Raw genomic sequence first — 17290 nt, forward strand, 5'->3', positions numbered from 1 at the left:
TTAATATTGTCTCCTCATCCTGCCCTCCAAAATGCCGCACTTCACAACTCCCTGGCATCAAATTCCACCTGCCACGTGCCTGCTGCCCACGCTATCAGGAACTAGCTTCACCCATTATCGCCACCACAAAGTTCAAAATACTTCCCAAGTTTTGTGCAAATTCTGAAACCGCCCAACGTCTGTGCACGTTCTTAATGCACATCAAGAGTAGCGCAAAGTGCCTTTGTTTGAGATGTTTTAATGGGGTTTGTTGCCAGTTTTTGTGGGTGTGGTTTGGACTGGAAGCTGGCTGCTGGTGCACTTTCCCAGTTCACCTGTTGCTGAGTGCGTGCTCTGCCCGGTGTGGGGAGCTGTGAGCAGAAAGCTGGAGTGTGCACACTGATTGGGACGCTGCAAGGGAGGAGGCTGACGCTTCACTGCTGCTCGGGGAGGAACGCGACGCCCAGTTGCCAGCACAGGAAGTGGAGGCGGTAGACAGGTAGGAGCGGGAGCAGCACTTTCACCCGGGGCCACTTCCCCTTCACTCACTGACTCCGAGTCTCTCTCCCATTGCCTTTGCAGGAATGGCCGGGATGCAGTTGGACTTGGGGCCCCTGAAGGAGCCCATCGGCTTCATCAAAATCTTGGAGTGGGTGAGCTGCAGCTTCTTGTCTTTTCATTAGTTAATTATTTGGGCGAAGGAGGGCCCGAGCGGGGCGCTTTCAGCTCGGGGAAAAGATTGCTTCAAACTCCAGCTCGGGGCTGAGTGGTCCGGAGCCGGGACTGGGCCCCGGGCCCGGGGATTGGGGGCTTGGGCCCGGGGATTGGGGGCTTGGGCCCGGATCCCGAGCCGGGGCTCGGCTGCGCCTTGCTCGGCTCTGCCATGTGATCAGCCCCGGGGCTCGATGCCAGCTCCTTGCAGGGAAGGAGGGGAATTGGGAGCAGAGTTTCTGCTTCATCTCAAATCAAATGTATACGAAACTAAAGCTAGTTTATCAATGGAAAATTCCGGCTTATTAATGCCGAGTGAAGTGAATATTGGATTACAAGTGAAATTAATGTTTACTAATAAAGTTTAATATTGGATTACTTGTGAAATTAATGTTTACTAATGGAGTTAATATTGGATTACTAGTGAAATTAATGCTTACTAGTGGAGTTAATCTTGGATTACTAGTGAAATGAATGCTTACTAATGAAGTTAATATTGGATTACTAGTGAAATTAATGCTAGCTAGTGTAGTTAGTATTGGATTACCAGCAAAATGTTGAATTACTAATTACATTAACATTTTATAGTGAAATTAATGTTAGATTACTCGTGCGATGAATGCTTGCTAGTGAATTTAACCTTTATTTTGTAACTGATGCAATAAAGATTAATTTCACCATCAAATATTAGATTACTGAAATTACCATTTACTGGGGAAATCAGCATTTTATTATTAATGAAGTTAATATTTTCTTGTGAAATTAACCATTTATTTGGCGAGCGATTGATAACTAGTTAAATTAACCTTTTATTTATGAAAGTGAGGGAAGTACCTGTCAGGGGAGGTTTTTTTTTTAAACACAAGCTGCCACTGCTGAAGATGCTCTTGTCGGCTTTCATGGCAACAGTCATCTCCTGTGGGGATGTTATTCCTGTGGGAGCTGAGCCTCGGTGGTGTTTTATCTCAGAAGGTTTAGGTGTCATGGTCTAGTTATCTGACACTGATTGGATTCTGCCCAGTTAAAATAAAAATGGGGGTGTCTCATTCTACTGATGGATTGACTAGTAGGTGGTTTCAGCAGTGCAAATGTGAGGAGGCGTTCTCCACCTGCAGACGAAAGCTGTGATAGCAGAAGTAGAGACTGGACTATTTGGTGTAAATTATCTGACGCATAGTGTGCAATGTTAGAGTGTTCAAGCACATTTAACTGTAGACTGAAGCGCATTTGGTGACTTTGTGGTTGACTTGGTGGATATCACTGCTAACCAGTGCAGGCAAAAGGCCTGTCCTGCTTGTGTTGCATTTGGGATGAAAATTGAAACGGGCAGCTTACACAACTTCTGATTTTGTAACCTCCAACTTGTGGCTTTGACGACTTCTTTTAAGATTTGCTCTTTTGAAACCACAAGCCTACAACTGCTCAAGTCGAAAGTTTAATGTGGCATCATTTAAAAAATAAACTTGTGCATTTATGGTGTTTAATTCCCTCCTCGGTGCTCCTTTATAGATCAATATTGGGCATAGTCTGAACTGCATGAAAGGGCTTCATCTCTTGTGGGTCTAAATACTCTTGTTAATAAATTTGCTGAAAAAGTTTTTGTTTATAATTTTAGAGTACTCCATTTTTTTTTCCAGTTAAGGGGCAATTTAGTGTGGCCAATCCACCTACCCTGCACATCTTTGGGTTGCGAGGGTGAGACCCACACAGACACGGGGAGAATGTTCAAACTCCACATGGACAGTAACCCGTGTCCAGGATCAAACCCGGGCCCTCGATGCCGTGAGGCAGCAGGCCGTACTGACCACTGCGCCACTGTACCGCCTAATTTGCTGAAAAAGTTAACCGTTTAACACTACTTTGTAAACTCTATTCTTTACCTCAGAACGATCACTGAGTTGTTCAACTTCAAACTGCAAGAAATTATAATTGCGCCATCTAACTGCACAGCTTGTACTTCTCGTTAAAATTTACTGCTGTTTGACTTTCAAAAAACATGCTCATACATCCTCTCCGTTGCAAAAAAGAGAAAACCAATCTACTGCTCCTTAGCAAGCTGATTTTCCTTGTGTAAATACGTTTGAATAATTCATGCTGAAACCAAAATTTACTATCTAAGCTATTTGATAATGGATTAAGTATTTTCAGAAAATACGTCAGGACCAAAGCAAATGCTCAAATCTGGTACGGTTTGAACATGGAGTTTGGATTTAATCGAATGAGATGGCATCAAAGGAGGCCATTCAACCTATTGTGTGTGTCCGCGTACTTGTGCTGGATTTCTGAAACAGCCAGGAGTCAATTCCACTCTCCTGTTCTCTCTATAGTCCTGAAATTATTTTTCTTTTAAAATATATATTCAATTCCCGGTCAAAAGTTACCATTGGATCTGCTTTGAATTCCAGAATGTTACGCAGCTCGTTGAATAAAAATATTTCAACTCGCCTCTCTGCTGGCATTGTTAGCAATTATCTGAAATCGGTGTTCCCTGCCATGGACCCTCACTCTATCAAAAACCATCAGAATTTTTTTAATAACCTTTTATTGTCACAAGTAGGCTTACATTAACACTGCAATGAAGTTACTGTGAAAAGCTTCGCATCGCCACACTCCGGCGCCTGTTCAAGTACACAGAGGGAGAATTCAGAGTGTCCAAATCACCTAACCGCACATCTGTCAGGACTTGTGGGAGGAAACCGGAGCACCCGGAGGAAACCCATACAGACCAGGAAGAACGTGCAAATTCCGCACAGACAGTGACCCAAGCCGGTAATCAAACCTGGGACCCTGGCGCTGTGAAGCAACAGTGCTAACCACCGTGCTACTGTGCCACCTATATTTTGAATATTTGTCTTTACAAGGATATGTGGCAACAGAAACAGGCGATTTGGCCTAACCAGTCCACAAAATGGGTATGTTTCACTCAAACCTCCTTTCAGCTTTACTTATTTAAACCCATCACTGTAACCCTCCATTACCTTGTCCCTCGTATGCTTGATTAGCTTTTTCTCAAACACATTGATACTATTGGCTTCAACCACTCCCTATGTTAGCAAGTTCCACATTCTCTCGGGTAAAGAAGTTTCTTCTGAATTCCCTGTTGGATTCTTGGTATGTATTGATCGTCCCTAGTTATGCTCTCCCTCCAGTCTTTCTCTCGACCCCTCCTGCCCCCGAGGAAGCATCATTTTTGTATCTGTTCTAAGGCCCCCAATGAAGTGAACCCTCAATTGTCTTTTTCAGCTTTTTAAGTTCATATGTCTTCGCATTTTCCCCTACTGTGCATGTTCAGACATATCTTCAGTATCTTTCTCCGCTGTGGAAATTTGATGTGCATGATTCTCGGTTTGGGTACAAGTGATTGGAAGCTTTACCCCTGATTTCTGAAGCCTGAAGGGGCGGAAAATATTGGATGTCAATAATTTGCCTTGGGCTGCATTAATGATCGTTATACTGCTACCCAAATCCATTCCAGGTTGAGGTTTTTTTTTTCCAATTAAGGGGCAATTTGCCATGGCCAATCCTACTTTGCACATCTTTGGTTTGTGGGGGTGAGACCCACGCAGACACGGGTAGAATGTGCAAACTCCACATGGAAAGTGACTGGGGGCCAGGATCGAACCCGGGTCTTCGGTGCCATGAGGTAGCAGTGCTAACCACTGTGCTGCCTCAGATTGAGTTTTAAATACCTCCCACTTTAGAGGGCTATTGTTCCATATGTTTAGCTATTTGGGTTTTTAAAAAACTTTTTTGATTGTGTATAATATATATATATGCTGGTGTTTGACTTGAGGTTAATCATGGGGTGTCTTGAACAGTGGCTCCACATTCCCATCCTGAATCTTTGTAATGCTTTATTTTGAGTTAGGAACACCAGTTTATTCAGTCAGACCTGCACGTGTCGCTAGAGCAAGTATTAAACAACAGGATGCATTTATATAGCGCCTTCATATTACTGTTTGTGAGAGCTTGCAGTGTGCAAATTGACTGCCATGTTTTGTCCATTATGGCATTGACATCAGTATAACTTCATTGGTGTAAAGCTTTGTATTGTCCCGAGGCTGTGAAAAGTGCAGTATAAATACAAGTTCTTTCTTTTCCTTCATGTGTAAAATGCCCCAAGCGATGCAATGGTTGCTTGACTTTTCTGGTTACACATAATAGTCCTCTGGGTGTCACTGAGTGCAGGTCCCCCCCCCCCTCACACCGGCACTAGGGTGTTGATCCACGTCTGAGAATCGCAGCCTATCTGTGCATGGAATTTTGACAGCTGGCATATGTGTGTTTTCCCCTCTCTTTTTCCACAGCTCCATCTGCTTCACAGGTGAAAAGCTCAATTTAGTTTTCCTCGTTCTGTTGGCACCTGTGGCTGGGTTGAAACTGGGAGCTGGCAGTATGAGGAGTTCCTTCGTTTTAGCAACATAATGTACTGGAGGATTGTCAAAAGTGACCTGACAGTCGAGGCAATCTAATATTACAAACGTAGGAATTAGGCGCAGAAATAGTCAAATCAGCCCATTGAGCCTGCTCTACCATCATGCTGATCTCTTCCTGGTCTCAAATCCACCTCCCTGCCTGTTCCCAGATATCTTAAATCTTAAAAGTGCTTTTTTGGCTATACAGCTTAGATTCTCAGAGACTTGGGTTCACTTTATTCATTCATGGGACATAGGTGTCTCTGGCAAGGCGTCATTTATTGCCCATCCCAAATTGCCCTTGAACTGAGCTTCTTGCTGGGCCATTTTGGAGAGCTTTTAAGAAAGAACCACTTTGCTGGTGATCTTGAGTCACATGTAGGACAGGTAAGGATGGCAGACTTCCTTAAGCTTTTGCGACAATCGACCTTTATTCCCGATTTTTATTGAATTCAAATTTTGTGGTGGGATTCGAATGCGGAGCCCCAGAACATCAATATTAGCATAATCTCTGGATTACTGATCCAGTGGCAATGCCATTACCTCCCCTTGTTTTTTTAAATAAATTTAGATTACCCAATTAATGGGCAATTTTGCATGGTCAGTCCACCTACCCTGCACATCTTTGGGTTGTGGGGGTGAGACCCATGGCGACGCGGGGAGAATGTGCAAACTCCACACGGACAGTGACCTGGGGCCGGGATCGAACCCAGGTCCTTGGCGCCGTGATGCAGCAGTATTAACCATTGTGCCGCCCCTCATGATTTAAAAAATATATATTTATTAAGGTTTTACATATTAACAAGTAATCAACATAAACACAAGAATGTAAATAGTATAAATCAAACAAGAAAAAACAAACTTTAAACGCTGTACCTGAAACCCCTACAGCTGACGGTATCTAGACCTTTCAAAAAGAAAATAAACGATTACCATCTCGGGTACAATCCCTCTTGAATCCCTGATGGTGAATTTAATTTTTTCTAAGTGCAAAAAGGACATTAGCTAAAAGCACCAGAGCCATCAGCTAGAGCAGTGTTTTTCAAACTTTTTTTCCGGGGACCCATTTTTACCAACCAGCCGACCTTCGCGACCCACGCCGGCCGACCTTTTTCCCACCATTTTCTCTTACCTTGTTTGTTGCTGACACAAATGGAGGAATTGGCTTTGGGCCCCAATGGTCCCTTTGGCCCCCCGAACTTGGGGGGAAAAAAAATAGGCTGCGACCATATAAAGAAAATGCGGCCACACTGCGCATGCGCACCGATGATTGTGCACGCATGCGCAGTGCGGCCAAATTTTTTAAATCTGTTCCTGGCCATTTTGAAGGCCGCTTGCAGCCGGCATTATTAAAAGCTTCCAACTCGTATCCGCCTCCGAGCTGTCAATGTGCCAAGGCAATAATGTCCGCCTCGCAGCTACAGTGGACTGCAGTGAGCCCGAAACCCCAAATATGGCCACCAGTGGACATGGGCGTAATTATAAACGGTGAACCTCAGACATGGTGCTAAAATAGGAAGCCCAGAAGCTGGGTCGCGACAAGAACATGTGTGCATGATCAGCAGGGGCAAGTAAACCACGATCACATGTGTTCTCAACATTCGGCAAAAACCCACTCATCCTTGCTTTGAGGAGCACCTTGAACTAAATTACGCTCCACCGGGCACGAGAACATGGAGTTGATCCTGTAAAGAGCCTCTCTCCAAGCCTCACTAGTGAGTCTAGGGCCCAATTCACCCTCCGATTTCAACCTCACCCAGTTTAGTGAGGAGGGATCAGACAACAGAATGTGGCCATAAAGGTCTGAGATAGACACCCTGCCAGGCTACGCTGATGTTAGAATTCCTTTCTGGAAGAAGGAGCCAGGGAAATGAAAGGAAAGCGGTGCAAGAGAATCGCAACCTTGAAAGTAATGAAAAGGATTGGAGTTAGTAGCTGAAATTTGTCCGCTAACTCTCTAAAGCTGGCAAGAAGCTCCCCTCCACAAACAGGTCACCGAAGTGTTCAAATCCTTTCGATTTCCACAAGTTAAATGTTGAGTCCAAGCCAGAAAACGAGAAAAGGTAATTGTTACAGATATGGTCCAGTGAGGACAAGGAAAGAAGTTTAAAACATTGTCGGAACTGTTTCCAGATTCTAAGAGCGGAGACCATCACCGGATTCGAGGAGAATTAGGCGGGAGAAAAGGGCAATGGTGCAGTAACTGTGAATGTAGTGCAAGAGCAAGCCTCCATTTAGCCCCAGTTTGAACTGGGATCGCTGATGCACAATAAGATTTTTTGGATATTAGCGGCCCAGTAATAAAAGAATAAATTTCAGGGACCAAGCCCCCCCCCCCCAAACTCACCTCTGTCCCTCTGGAGTAGAACGCTATGGATTCTGGGATTCTTCCATGCTCAAATAAATCTTCATTAAAAAAAAAAGGATTTTGGCAGGAAAACAGGGACGTATTGAAAGAAAAATCTCGGGAGTATGTTCATTGTTATTGTTTTAATCCTACCCGCCAAAGCTAGAGGAAGGTTGTTGCACATCTGTAGATCCATTTTGACATGGTTGATCAGGCTTGAGTAGTTGAACTTGTGACGTGTGTCCCAATTGTGGGCCACCCCGACCCCCTAAGTACCTGAGAGGCGGAAGGGGAACATGCCTAACTGGGCTCGCCTTCCTGGGGCGTTAACTGGAAAACCTCTTTCCTCGATTTAATTTATAGCCAGGTAAGTGTCATCTTTATGCCATCGATTGAGGGAGTTGGATCCATAATGTATAAAAGTAGGTCATTTACATAACATAACAGATGTTCCACACCATCCAAGTTAATACCCTTCTATTGATTGGAAGCCCTCAAGGCTATAGAGAGCAGCTCTACTGCCAGGGTGTAGTGGAGAGATATTGCCGCCCTGCCTGGTGCCCCGATTCAAGCGGAATTTAAAGTCTTAGCGCAAGCACTGGCCGTAGGGGCATCGTATAACGAGCAGATCCAAGCAACAATGTATGACTGAATCCAAATTTTCCTGAGAATCTCAAACAAAAAGTCCCATTCTGCCCCGTCAAATGCTTTTTCTGCGTCGAGAGACAGTATCACCTCTGGCTCGGGTACAGGGGAGGGGGAAAGTATAACATTTGAAAGGTGACATATATTGGCTGATAATTGACGGTCCTTTACAAAGTCTGTTTGGTCCTCAGAAATTATACTTGGAAGGCAATGTTCCAACAGGTGCGGCAGAACCTTAGCAAGCAGCTTAACATCCGCGCTTAAAAGCGAAATAGGTCAGAATGAACCGCATTCGGTGGAGTCCCTGTCCCTCTTAAGGAGCAAGGAAATAGAGACTTGAGTAAGGCCTGGAGGCAATGAACTGTGGGATAGGGAGTCATTAAGCATCTCTAGCAACAGGCATGAGCTGTCCTGAAAATTTCTTTCAAAATTCAATCGGAAAGCCATCCGGGCCAGAGGCCTTACCAGCCTGCATCAGACGATCTATTTTAAAATCTCGCCTGGGCCCAACAGGGGGACCAGCTCACAAACTCTTAACTGCTTCGACAGCTGGGATATGCAGGTTATCCAGAAAATCAGACGTGATCAACTTGCCCGTGGGAGGCTTAGATTTGAACAGGTCACAGGAATAAGATTTAAAAGCCGCATTGACCTGGAATGGGGTCGCGGCAGCCTATCTGGGGGATCTCGCAGGGTTTACGTTGGTGAACCAGAAGACGACTGGCCTTCTCCCCATTTTGTAAAAAGTACCCCTGGAGCACTGTATTTGACATACAGCCTTATTGGTGGTCAGTCGCTCCAACTGGGTCTGCAAGCTTTTTCTGCTGACATATAGCTCTGGAGTAGGATCGAGCGAATACTGGTGATCTGCCTCTAAAATGAAGCCCACCTGCTCCAAATTCTTCATCTTTGCACATGTGCGCTTTAAGAAATAATTTCCCCCTAAGGAGGCCTTAAGAGTCCCACAACGTGAAAGGATGAGTGAGTCAGACCTATTCATGTGATGTAGTCATAATTAGAGATGGATAGGCGCTCGCAAAATCCTTGGGCCAGTGAATGAGTATCTGACCTCCAGGATGGGTGTTGGGTGGGGCCGGACTCCAACAACAGTCCCAACAAAGTTGCAGGACGTGGTCAGAGATTACAATCAGCCACCACTCCCGATGGGAGGAGAGCCCTATCTAAAATGAAACGGTAGACGCGGGAGTACGCATGGTGAACATGAGAAAAAAAGCAGAATACCATGTCATTCGGGTGCAAAGAATCGCTAGGGGTCTATTTCGCCCTCCACACGGGAGCAAAGATTTGGGTCTAGAACGATTCAATTTCGGGTCCCGAACGCAGTTCAGATCGCCTCCAAAAATGTTTTATTTTTTAAAATATAAATTTAGAGTACCCAAATTTTGTTTTTCCAATTAAGGGGAAATTTAGTGTGGCCAATCAACCTACCCTGCGCATCTTTTGGGTTTGTGAGGGTGAGACCCACGCAGGCACGTGGAGAATACACAAACTCCACATGGACAGTAACCCAGGGCCTCGATTGAACCCTCCGCACCGTGAGGCAGCTGTGCTAACTACTGCACCATTGTGCCGCCCCGACCGCCTCCAAAAATATGATGTAAGTCAAGGTTGGGGAGGGAAACCAACAGAGTTAAATGAAATTTCTATCATCCTAGTTGATAATAGTAATAGTAATCTTTATTATTGTCACAAGTCGGCTTACATTAACACTGCAATGAAGTTACTGTGAAAATCCCCTAGCCGCCACATTCCAGTGCCTGTTCAGGTACACAGATGTTAAACCAGGTTAACAGATACAACAAAGCAAGATGATCCACCCAAGGTGGCCCTCGGGCTAAGTCAGATGATATGCCAACACAAACTAATGCTACCCCCCCCCCCCCCCCCAAACCCACCGGCGCCATTGCAGTCGAGCATAACCACACCCAAAAGCAAATGGGACGGTGGCAAATAATACCTTAACCTTAAAATCTACAAATAACAATACATAACTAAACACAAACTCGGGGCTCATTTTGAAAACTGCTTTGAGCTGCAGAAGACCATTTAATACCACTCCTTAACTAACACTTTGTTAGCAGTCTAAACATGTGCTGCCGGCTAGGTGGATTGGCTAAATTGCCCCTTGGTGTTGTGGGATGTGCAGGCTAGGTTATGGGGTTATGGAGGAGTGGACATGGGTGGAGTGCTCTTTTGAAGGGTCGGTGCAAACTGGATGAGCCGAATGGCCTCCTGCACTGTCGGGATTCTGTGTACAACTAAGGACATTAAGAGCACACCCAAACGACAAACATGCAAGGAAACTAAATGCAAAGTGTTTGTACTCCAAGTGATGTAACAGATTAGACAGAGTGCAAATTATGCTTCTGGATAAGAGTCAGCCTCTCCTGGTGCATAAAAAAAGTAGCCTTTTTCTCGGAATGTTACTGTAATGCGAGATGGATAAATCATCCCGAACCTGACTCCGCATTTGTACAGAGGGTGGATTTCACTTTAATAGAAGCAGCTCTTTTATTAGGTCAGCACTAATGGCCTGATACAGCCTAATAGAATGGCCTTCCCACGTAAAATTCCGGTGCTGTCTTGTCCTCTCGAAGTACCAACTCCTCTTTAAAACTGAAATCTTGCGAGATCGCAAGAGGCGGATCTCCAGAGCGAGGCTTCGGTTGAAGCGAACAGTGGGCCTGTCTAATTCTGATGGGGGATGGAAGTACACCCTCTCCCACCATCCTGTAGAACAGGTCCGAGAAATACTGAGTAGGGGTGCGACCTTCGATCCTCATATAATATGAACATTCTATCTTCTGGGACTGTTCTCCACGTCGTGCAGAATTTTCCAATTAAGGGGCACTTTAGCGTGGCCAGTCCACCTACTCTGCATATCTGGGTTGTGGGAGTGAGACCCACGCAGACATCGGGAGAATGCGCAAACTCCACATGGACAGTGACCAGGGCCGGGTTTGAAACATTTTAAAACCCTGCACCCAGCTCCTCTTGCATGTGGTTACTGGGTTACGGGGATAGGGTGGAGGTGTGGGCTTGGGTGGGGTGCTCTTTCCAAGAGCCGGTGCAGACTCTCTGGTCCGAATGGCCTCCTTCTGCCCTGTAAATTCTATGATTCTATAAGCCAGTGACGAGCACCTTGAATCACTGGCCATTTCTTCAACTGCTTTTTTGACAAAATGCCACTTTGTTTCTTTAACCTGCAGTGTTGAAAGCCATTTTGAAACCCTGCACCCAGCTCCTCTTGCCCTCCTTCGCAGCCTCATTCAGCAAAGGTGAAGTTCTTTTCACACAGTCCTCTAGGTTGCAAGGATGATTGCAGAGGCAATGTTTTGAGTGTGTATTTTGCTTATTTAAAGGGCTGGTACTTTTGTGCAGTACTTTATAAATAGAGGGGGGAAACAAAAAAAAAACACTTAACGTTGAAATTTGGGAGGGTGGCGGGAGTGCAAACTTAAAAGTTCAGTAATATGCCAATATATAAAGTATATTCTGAATGTTGCTGGATGATGTTTGAGGCCTCAGAACAGATGGCACACTATTTCTGTGTAATTTCTAACTGCTCATCTCCACACTTCCTGCATCAGTCGGATGGGTGAACCTCAGATTAATTCATGGCTTTGGTAAGGCAGTTTGGTCTGTGGTTGCTGTACTAGGAGGCGAGCTCAATCCGCCATTGATATAGTGCATCAGATCGTTAACACACAGTCGCTAACGGGCTGAAGTTTCCACGAACCAGTAAAAGTTCCAATCACTATTTAAGTGATTGTTGCTTCTTAACTCTTCGCGCACCCCTCCCGGAGAAATCAAAGCTTTGAATTTCACCACGGCTTCTTGGTTGATGCAGTCGTCGCAATCGGGAAGGAATGCGCAAGGGTGCTCGGTATCACTGGAAGTTCGCTGGTGCCCGCTCCTGTTCTTCACTGGATAGTGAATCCTATAGAACACCGGAGATTGGAGATCTTGTCCATGAGCGAATGAACACATGAAGCTCGCAACAAAATTTGGTAATTTTCAGTTTTGCTAATTGGCAGTTAAGCTGAATATTCCAGAAATTGTAATGCAGACAATTATTTAACTTCACTACCAGTACGTTATGATTGTCGACCTCTTCCATTCAAATCATGATAATTTAATATTTTTGTAATGGAATTCTCACATGGCTGTAATTATTTACATGGTGCAGAAATATTATTAAATTGTGACTGTATTAACGTATGTGTCAGGTAAGTTTTATTTTTGAGTTGCCACTTGTTGCGATCTGTTTAGGGACTGGTAACTTTGTTTAAAAGTAGATTTGGCTTGGAATCTGAGTTACCTACCAGGAGAATAAAAAAACACAAGTGACACCCGGTTCGCTGCCCGTGTGGAGTTTGCACATTCTCCCCGTGTCGGCATGGGTCTCAATCGCACAACCCAAAGATGTGCAGGGTAAGTGGCTTGGCCATGCTAAATTGCCCCTTAATTGGAAAAAAATAATTGGGCACTTTAAAAAATATATATATATTAACATGAACAATGAACTAGATATTGTCACACGCTTCACTGGGCTGTGGAAGAGCTTCCTCCAGCCTTGGTGATTAAAAGCCATTAGCTGTGTCGGATGACAAAACTCAAAAAAAGATTTGGGGCGAATTCTCCATTTTGGCGGGGTTCTCCATTCTGCTAGCAGCGCACCCCCACCCTCGGGTTTCCTGGCAGAGTGAGGTGGCTACAAGGGGAAATTCCATTGATCAGCTCTGGTAACGGAGAATCTCGCTGCAAGCGGGAATCATGTGGCTGGGGAGGTGGAGGATTCACCTCATTTTGCCCCTGCAATATAAATACTCTGATCTTATTGAATGGTGGAGCAGGCTCGAGGTGCTGAGTGACCTACCGTTCTTCATTCGTTTGTTTGTTTGTAAGTAAAATGGCACCAGGTTTTCACAGCTTTGTCTGTAGCATCCTGTGAGACTTTTTTTAGTGGGTGAGTGGGGTCAGTAGTTCCTAAAATAAAAAGCTCTATCTCCTGGAATGTATTTTGGAGAGGAAAATAAGTTTAGAGGGGGAAGAGGGTTTTTCTTTGGAGGGGAGGGGTGTCGGGTTCTCCCATCTCACTGGAGCATCACTTTACTGTTCATTACTGAATGAAGATTAGGACCATTGATCTGGATGTCAATAGAGAGGTGCCTAGGTTGGGAAAATTGTGGTGGATACTGCAAATAGGTCGACATGCAGAAGATGGAACATAATGCGACCAAAGACTCCTATGAGGCAGAATTTGAAAATGTTTTCTGCAGAATAACACCGCATATCATTCAGATATTTACACATGCCCAAAAATCCTTTAGTTATTTGCATTCTATTTATCTTTCGTGAGCAATTGCTATAATCCTTGCTTCCTGGTGGTAGAAAACTTCGTCACTGCAAACTGTATATCCTCCAACGATGTGCGACTGTGAAGCAATTCCTAATGAGTTCTTTCTCTTGCTTGCTGCATGTGTAGCCCTACACCCAAATATGAAGGCATTCGGAAATCGTGAGAGAAAACATTTTGGTCATTCGACTATGCCATGTATCGATCTGCTTTTCTTTCCGATGAGACAACTTGGTATGGGTCATGTACAAACTTAACGGATAGGGAAAGACATTCTAGGCCATCGCAGTCATGTAGAAAAATTCCTTTGCCGACTTCCTCGGGATCACATTGACCAAGTATTATCTACAGTATAAAGCCATTTATCTTCTGTTAGGTGCAATCTCTGCTCCAGTCAGGACACAGTCCAGCTCCTTAAAGGCATGCAGGGAGTAACCACCACCAGTAATGTACTCCAAATGCTTGGTAAGAACATAAGACCTAGGAGCAGGAGTAGGCAATCTGGCCCCTCGAGCCTGCTCCACCATTCAATGAGATCATGGCTGATCTTTTGTGGACTCAGCTCCACTTTCCGGCCCGAACATCATAACCCTTAATCCCTTTATTCTTTAAAAAAACTATCTATCTTTATCTTTAAAACATTTAATGAAGGAGTCTCTACTGCTTCACTGGGCAAGGAATTCCATAGATTCACAACCCTTTGGGTGAAGACGTTCCTCCTAAACTCAGTCCTAAATCTACTTCCCCTTATTTTGAGGCTATACCCCCTAGTTCTGCTTTCACCCGCCAGTGGAAACAACCTGCCCGCATCTATCCTATCTATTCCCTTCATAATCTTATATGTTTCTATAAGATCTCCCCTCAACCTTCTAAATTCCAATGAGTACAGTCCCAGTCTACTCAACCTCTCCTCGTAATCCAACCCCTTCAGCTCTGGGATTAACCTAGTGAATCTCCTCTGCACACCCTCCAGTGCCAGTACATCCTTTCTCAAGTAAGGAGACCAAAACTGAACACCATACTCCAGGTGTGGCCTCACTAACACCTTATACAATTGCAGCATAACCTCCCTAGTCTTAAACTCCATCCCTCTAGCAGTGAAGGACAACATTCCATTTGCCTTCTTAATCACCTGTTGCACCTGTAAACCAACTTTTTGCGACTCATGCACTAGCACACCCAGGTCTCTCTACACAGCAGCATGTTTTAATATTTTATCATTTAAATAATAATCCCTTTTGCTGTTATTCCTACCAAAATGGAAAACCTCACATTTGTCAACATTGTATTCCATCTGCCAGACCCTAACCCATTCACTTAACCTATCCAAATCCCTCTGCAGACGTCCAGTATCCTCTGCACTTTTTGCTTTGCCACTCATCTTAGTGTCGTCTGCAAACTTGGACACATTGCCCTTGGTCCCCAACTCCAAATCATCTATGTAAATTGTGAACAATTGTGGGCCCAACACTGATCCCTGAGGGGCACCACTAGCTACTGATTGCCAACCAGAGAAACACCCATTAATCCCCACTCTTTGCTTTCTATTAATTAACCAATCCTCTAACCATGCTACTACTTTCCCCTTAATGCCATGCATCTTTATCTTATGCAGCAACCTTTTGTGTGGCACCTTGTCAAAGGCTTTCTGGAAATCCAGATATACCACATCCATTGGTCTCCCCGTTATCTACCGCACTGGTAATATCCTCAAAAAATTCCACTAAATTAATTCGGCACGACCTGCCCTTTATGAACCCGTCCTGCGTCTGCCCAATGGGACAATTTCCATCCAGATGCCTCGCTATTTCTTCCTTGATGATAGATTCCAGCATCTTCCCTACTAACGAAGTTAGGATCACTGGCCTATAATTACCCGCTTTCTGCCTACCTCCTTTTTTAAACAGTCTGTCGTGGCTGCACTTTGCTCTGCCTCTGCCTCCGTGAGGTTAAAATGAGAACCTTTAGACATTTCTACATAGTGGACAATATGGCATCTCTTAATTACATACGTCCAACAATCACCTACGCCCACTTGCATTGGAAAATACCCTTTTTACCCCACCTTAGGAGTAGTGTTTTCCAGGTAACGGGACCAGAGTTAGTGATGAGGCTGGAGCAGCGCTGACATTTTATGCAAATTGAAAAGAAGCAGATAGTGACAGAGAGATATATAATTGGCAAAGTGGCGAGTAAACCCTGGCATTGGTGTGAAGATCTTTGCTTCAGAATTGAAGAACTGATCTGTTGTCGATGGTTTTTCACGTTCCAGGATTCATTGTGAAAGCTAACTAAATGGGTTCTTCCGGCAAATTGGATTTTGGTTTCTGTAGAAGAATTGCTTGAGTGCCTATTATTTCACCTGCATATAGCTCTCAAGGTGGCTGTGGTGGGGAAGAGACTGTTGTCCACTTCCTTGTGGAATGTGCCTCTGCAAAGGATGTCTGGAGAAAGCTTTTGTCGCGGTTCATCCCAAGCAGCTCCATGCCTGCAGCTCTCTGTCTGTGGGCTGTTCCCAGAGACACAAGTACAGATAAACTGGAGAACCATCAACTTGGTGAAAGACGCTGTTTGGTCTGCCTGAAACCTGTTAGTCTTCCAGTACAAAGAGTTGCCCTCAACAGTGTGTTGCAGACTGGCGCATACCAAGGTCCAGGACTATGTGCTGAGGAGGGGGGGGGGCTAAAGTTTGGGGCAGCAGTGGCGGAAGCTCAATGGGGAAGGGTCGCTGTCTCGGGTCTTTCAGTCCTAACGCACCAAGTGGCTGGAAACTACAGTACCCTCTTCCTGTTTCCATGTTCCTGCCCCTCTGGCAATATAACAGCAAAATACTTCAGGTGCTGGAAATCTGAAATAAAAATTTAGTGCTGGATAAACTCATCAAATCTGGCAGGATCTGTGGTGAGAGAAACATAGTTAACACTTTGAGTTCAGTATGGCACTTTGGGCTATGTGCCTGTATGCTGTATGGAGAGAAGTAGAATTCTATTGCACATTCTGTAATTTGAAATGTTTTGCCCTCGGGCTGCATACCTTGACATGGAAGAATTGCAAGAGTATTGCGATTGTATTGAGGGCAGTTCAATGGAACAAGCTGTATGGAGACAGGCTGAGCTCTATTGCACTTTCTTTAATCGCCAAGTCAATGTGTTGCAATGTTACAAAAAAAATTATTAAAAAGTACCTTTTAACATGTTCTAAGGTGTAAGCTGCTATCCTTCTGTCTCAGTTCGAATGGGAGTTCTTGGACTAGAAGAGGATATGGTCAAGTTCGGTGATGTGATGTTCCCAGCACATGTTTTTAATTATTGGTGCTGAGCTGAAGTCAATGTTTCTGGACTTTGAGATGAAAGCAAAATACTGCAGATGCTAGGAATCAGAAATGAAAACAAAGTGCTGGAAAAACCTCAGCAGGCCTGGCAGCTTCTGTGGGGAGAGAAACGAGAGTTAACCTTTTGAGTCCAATATGACTCTGAGGAATATTCCAACAAAAAGATACCATTTCCCCCGATTTTTAGTTCTCTGAACCAGTCTTGTGCACAAATATACTTTTTTTGTTGTTGTTGTGTGCAGATGTCCTTCACCGTGTGCTACATTCTGACTGCTCAGAGTTAATGCACTGTGTACACAGTAACAATGGTCTCGAGAGACAGCACGTGGCAAAATCTGCAACCGTTTAAGTATCTGGCTCCAGCTTGTATAAAACAAGCTTATTTTCACTGTAGCTAGTGAGAATGTCACTGGACATCCCGGGGTAGGCGGTGGTATAGTGGTATTGTCACTGCACCCGTAAACCAGAGACCCAGAGTAATG

At 44.6% G+C, this 17290-nt stretch overlaps 1 protein-coding gene across 2 annotated transcripts in view; it reads left to right on the plus strand.

Moving 5' to 3' along the window:
- The first annotated feature begins 319 nt into the window (after positions 1 to 319).
- Positions 320 to 17290, plus strand: part of sypl1 (synaptophysin-like 1) — a 48115-nt gene continuing 31144 nt past the window's right edge. Inside the window, exons 1-2 of one of the 2 annotated variants that reach the window (XM_072484424.1) lie at positions 320 to 478; positions 562 to 632. In XM_072484424.1, coding sequence (XP_072340525.1) covers positions 564 to 632 — 69 coding nt within the window. In that variant the 5' untranslated portion in view covers positions 320 to 478; positions 562 to 563. Of the gene's footprint in view, positions 633 to 17290 lie in introns of both variants that reach the window. The other variant, XM_072484423.1, reaches the window with a different exon arrangement.

This window comes from Scyliorhinus torazame, chromosome 19, assembly GCF_047496885.1.
Source record: "Scyliorhinus torazame isolate Kashiwa2021f chromosome 19, sScyTor2.1, whole genome shotgun sequence".
NCBI lineage: Eukaryota > Metazoa > Chordata > Chondrichthyes > Carcharhiniformes > Scyliorhinidae > Scyliorhinus > Scyliorhinus torazame.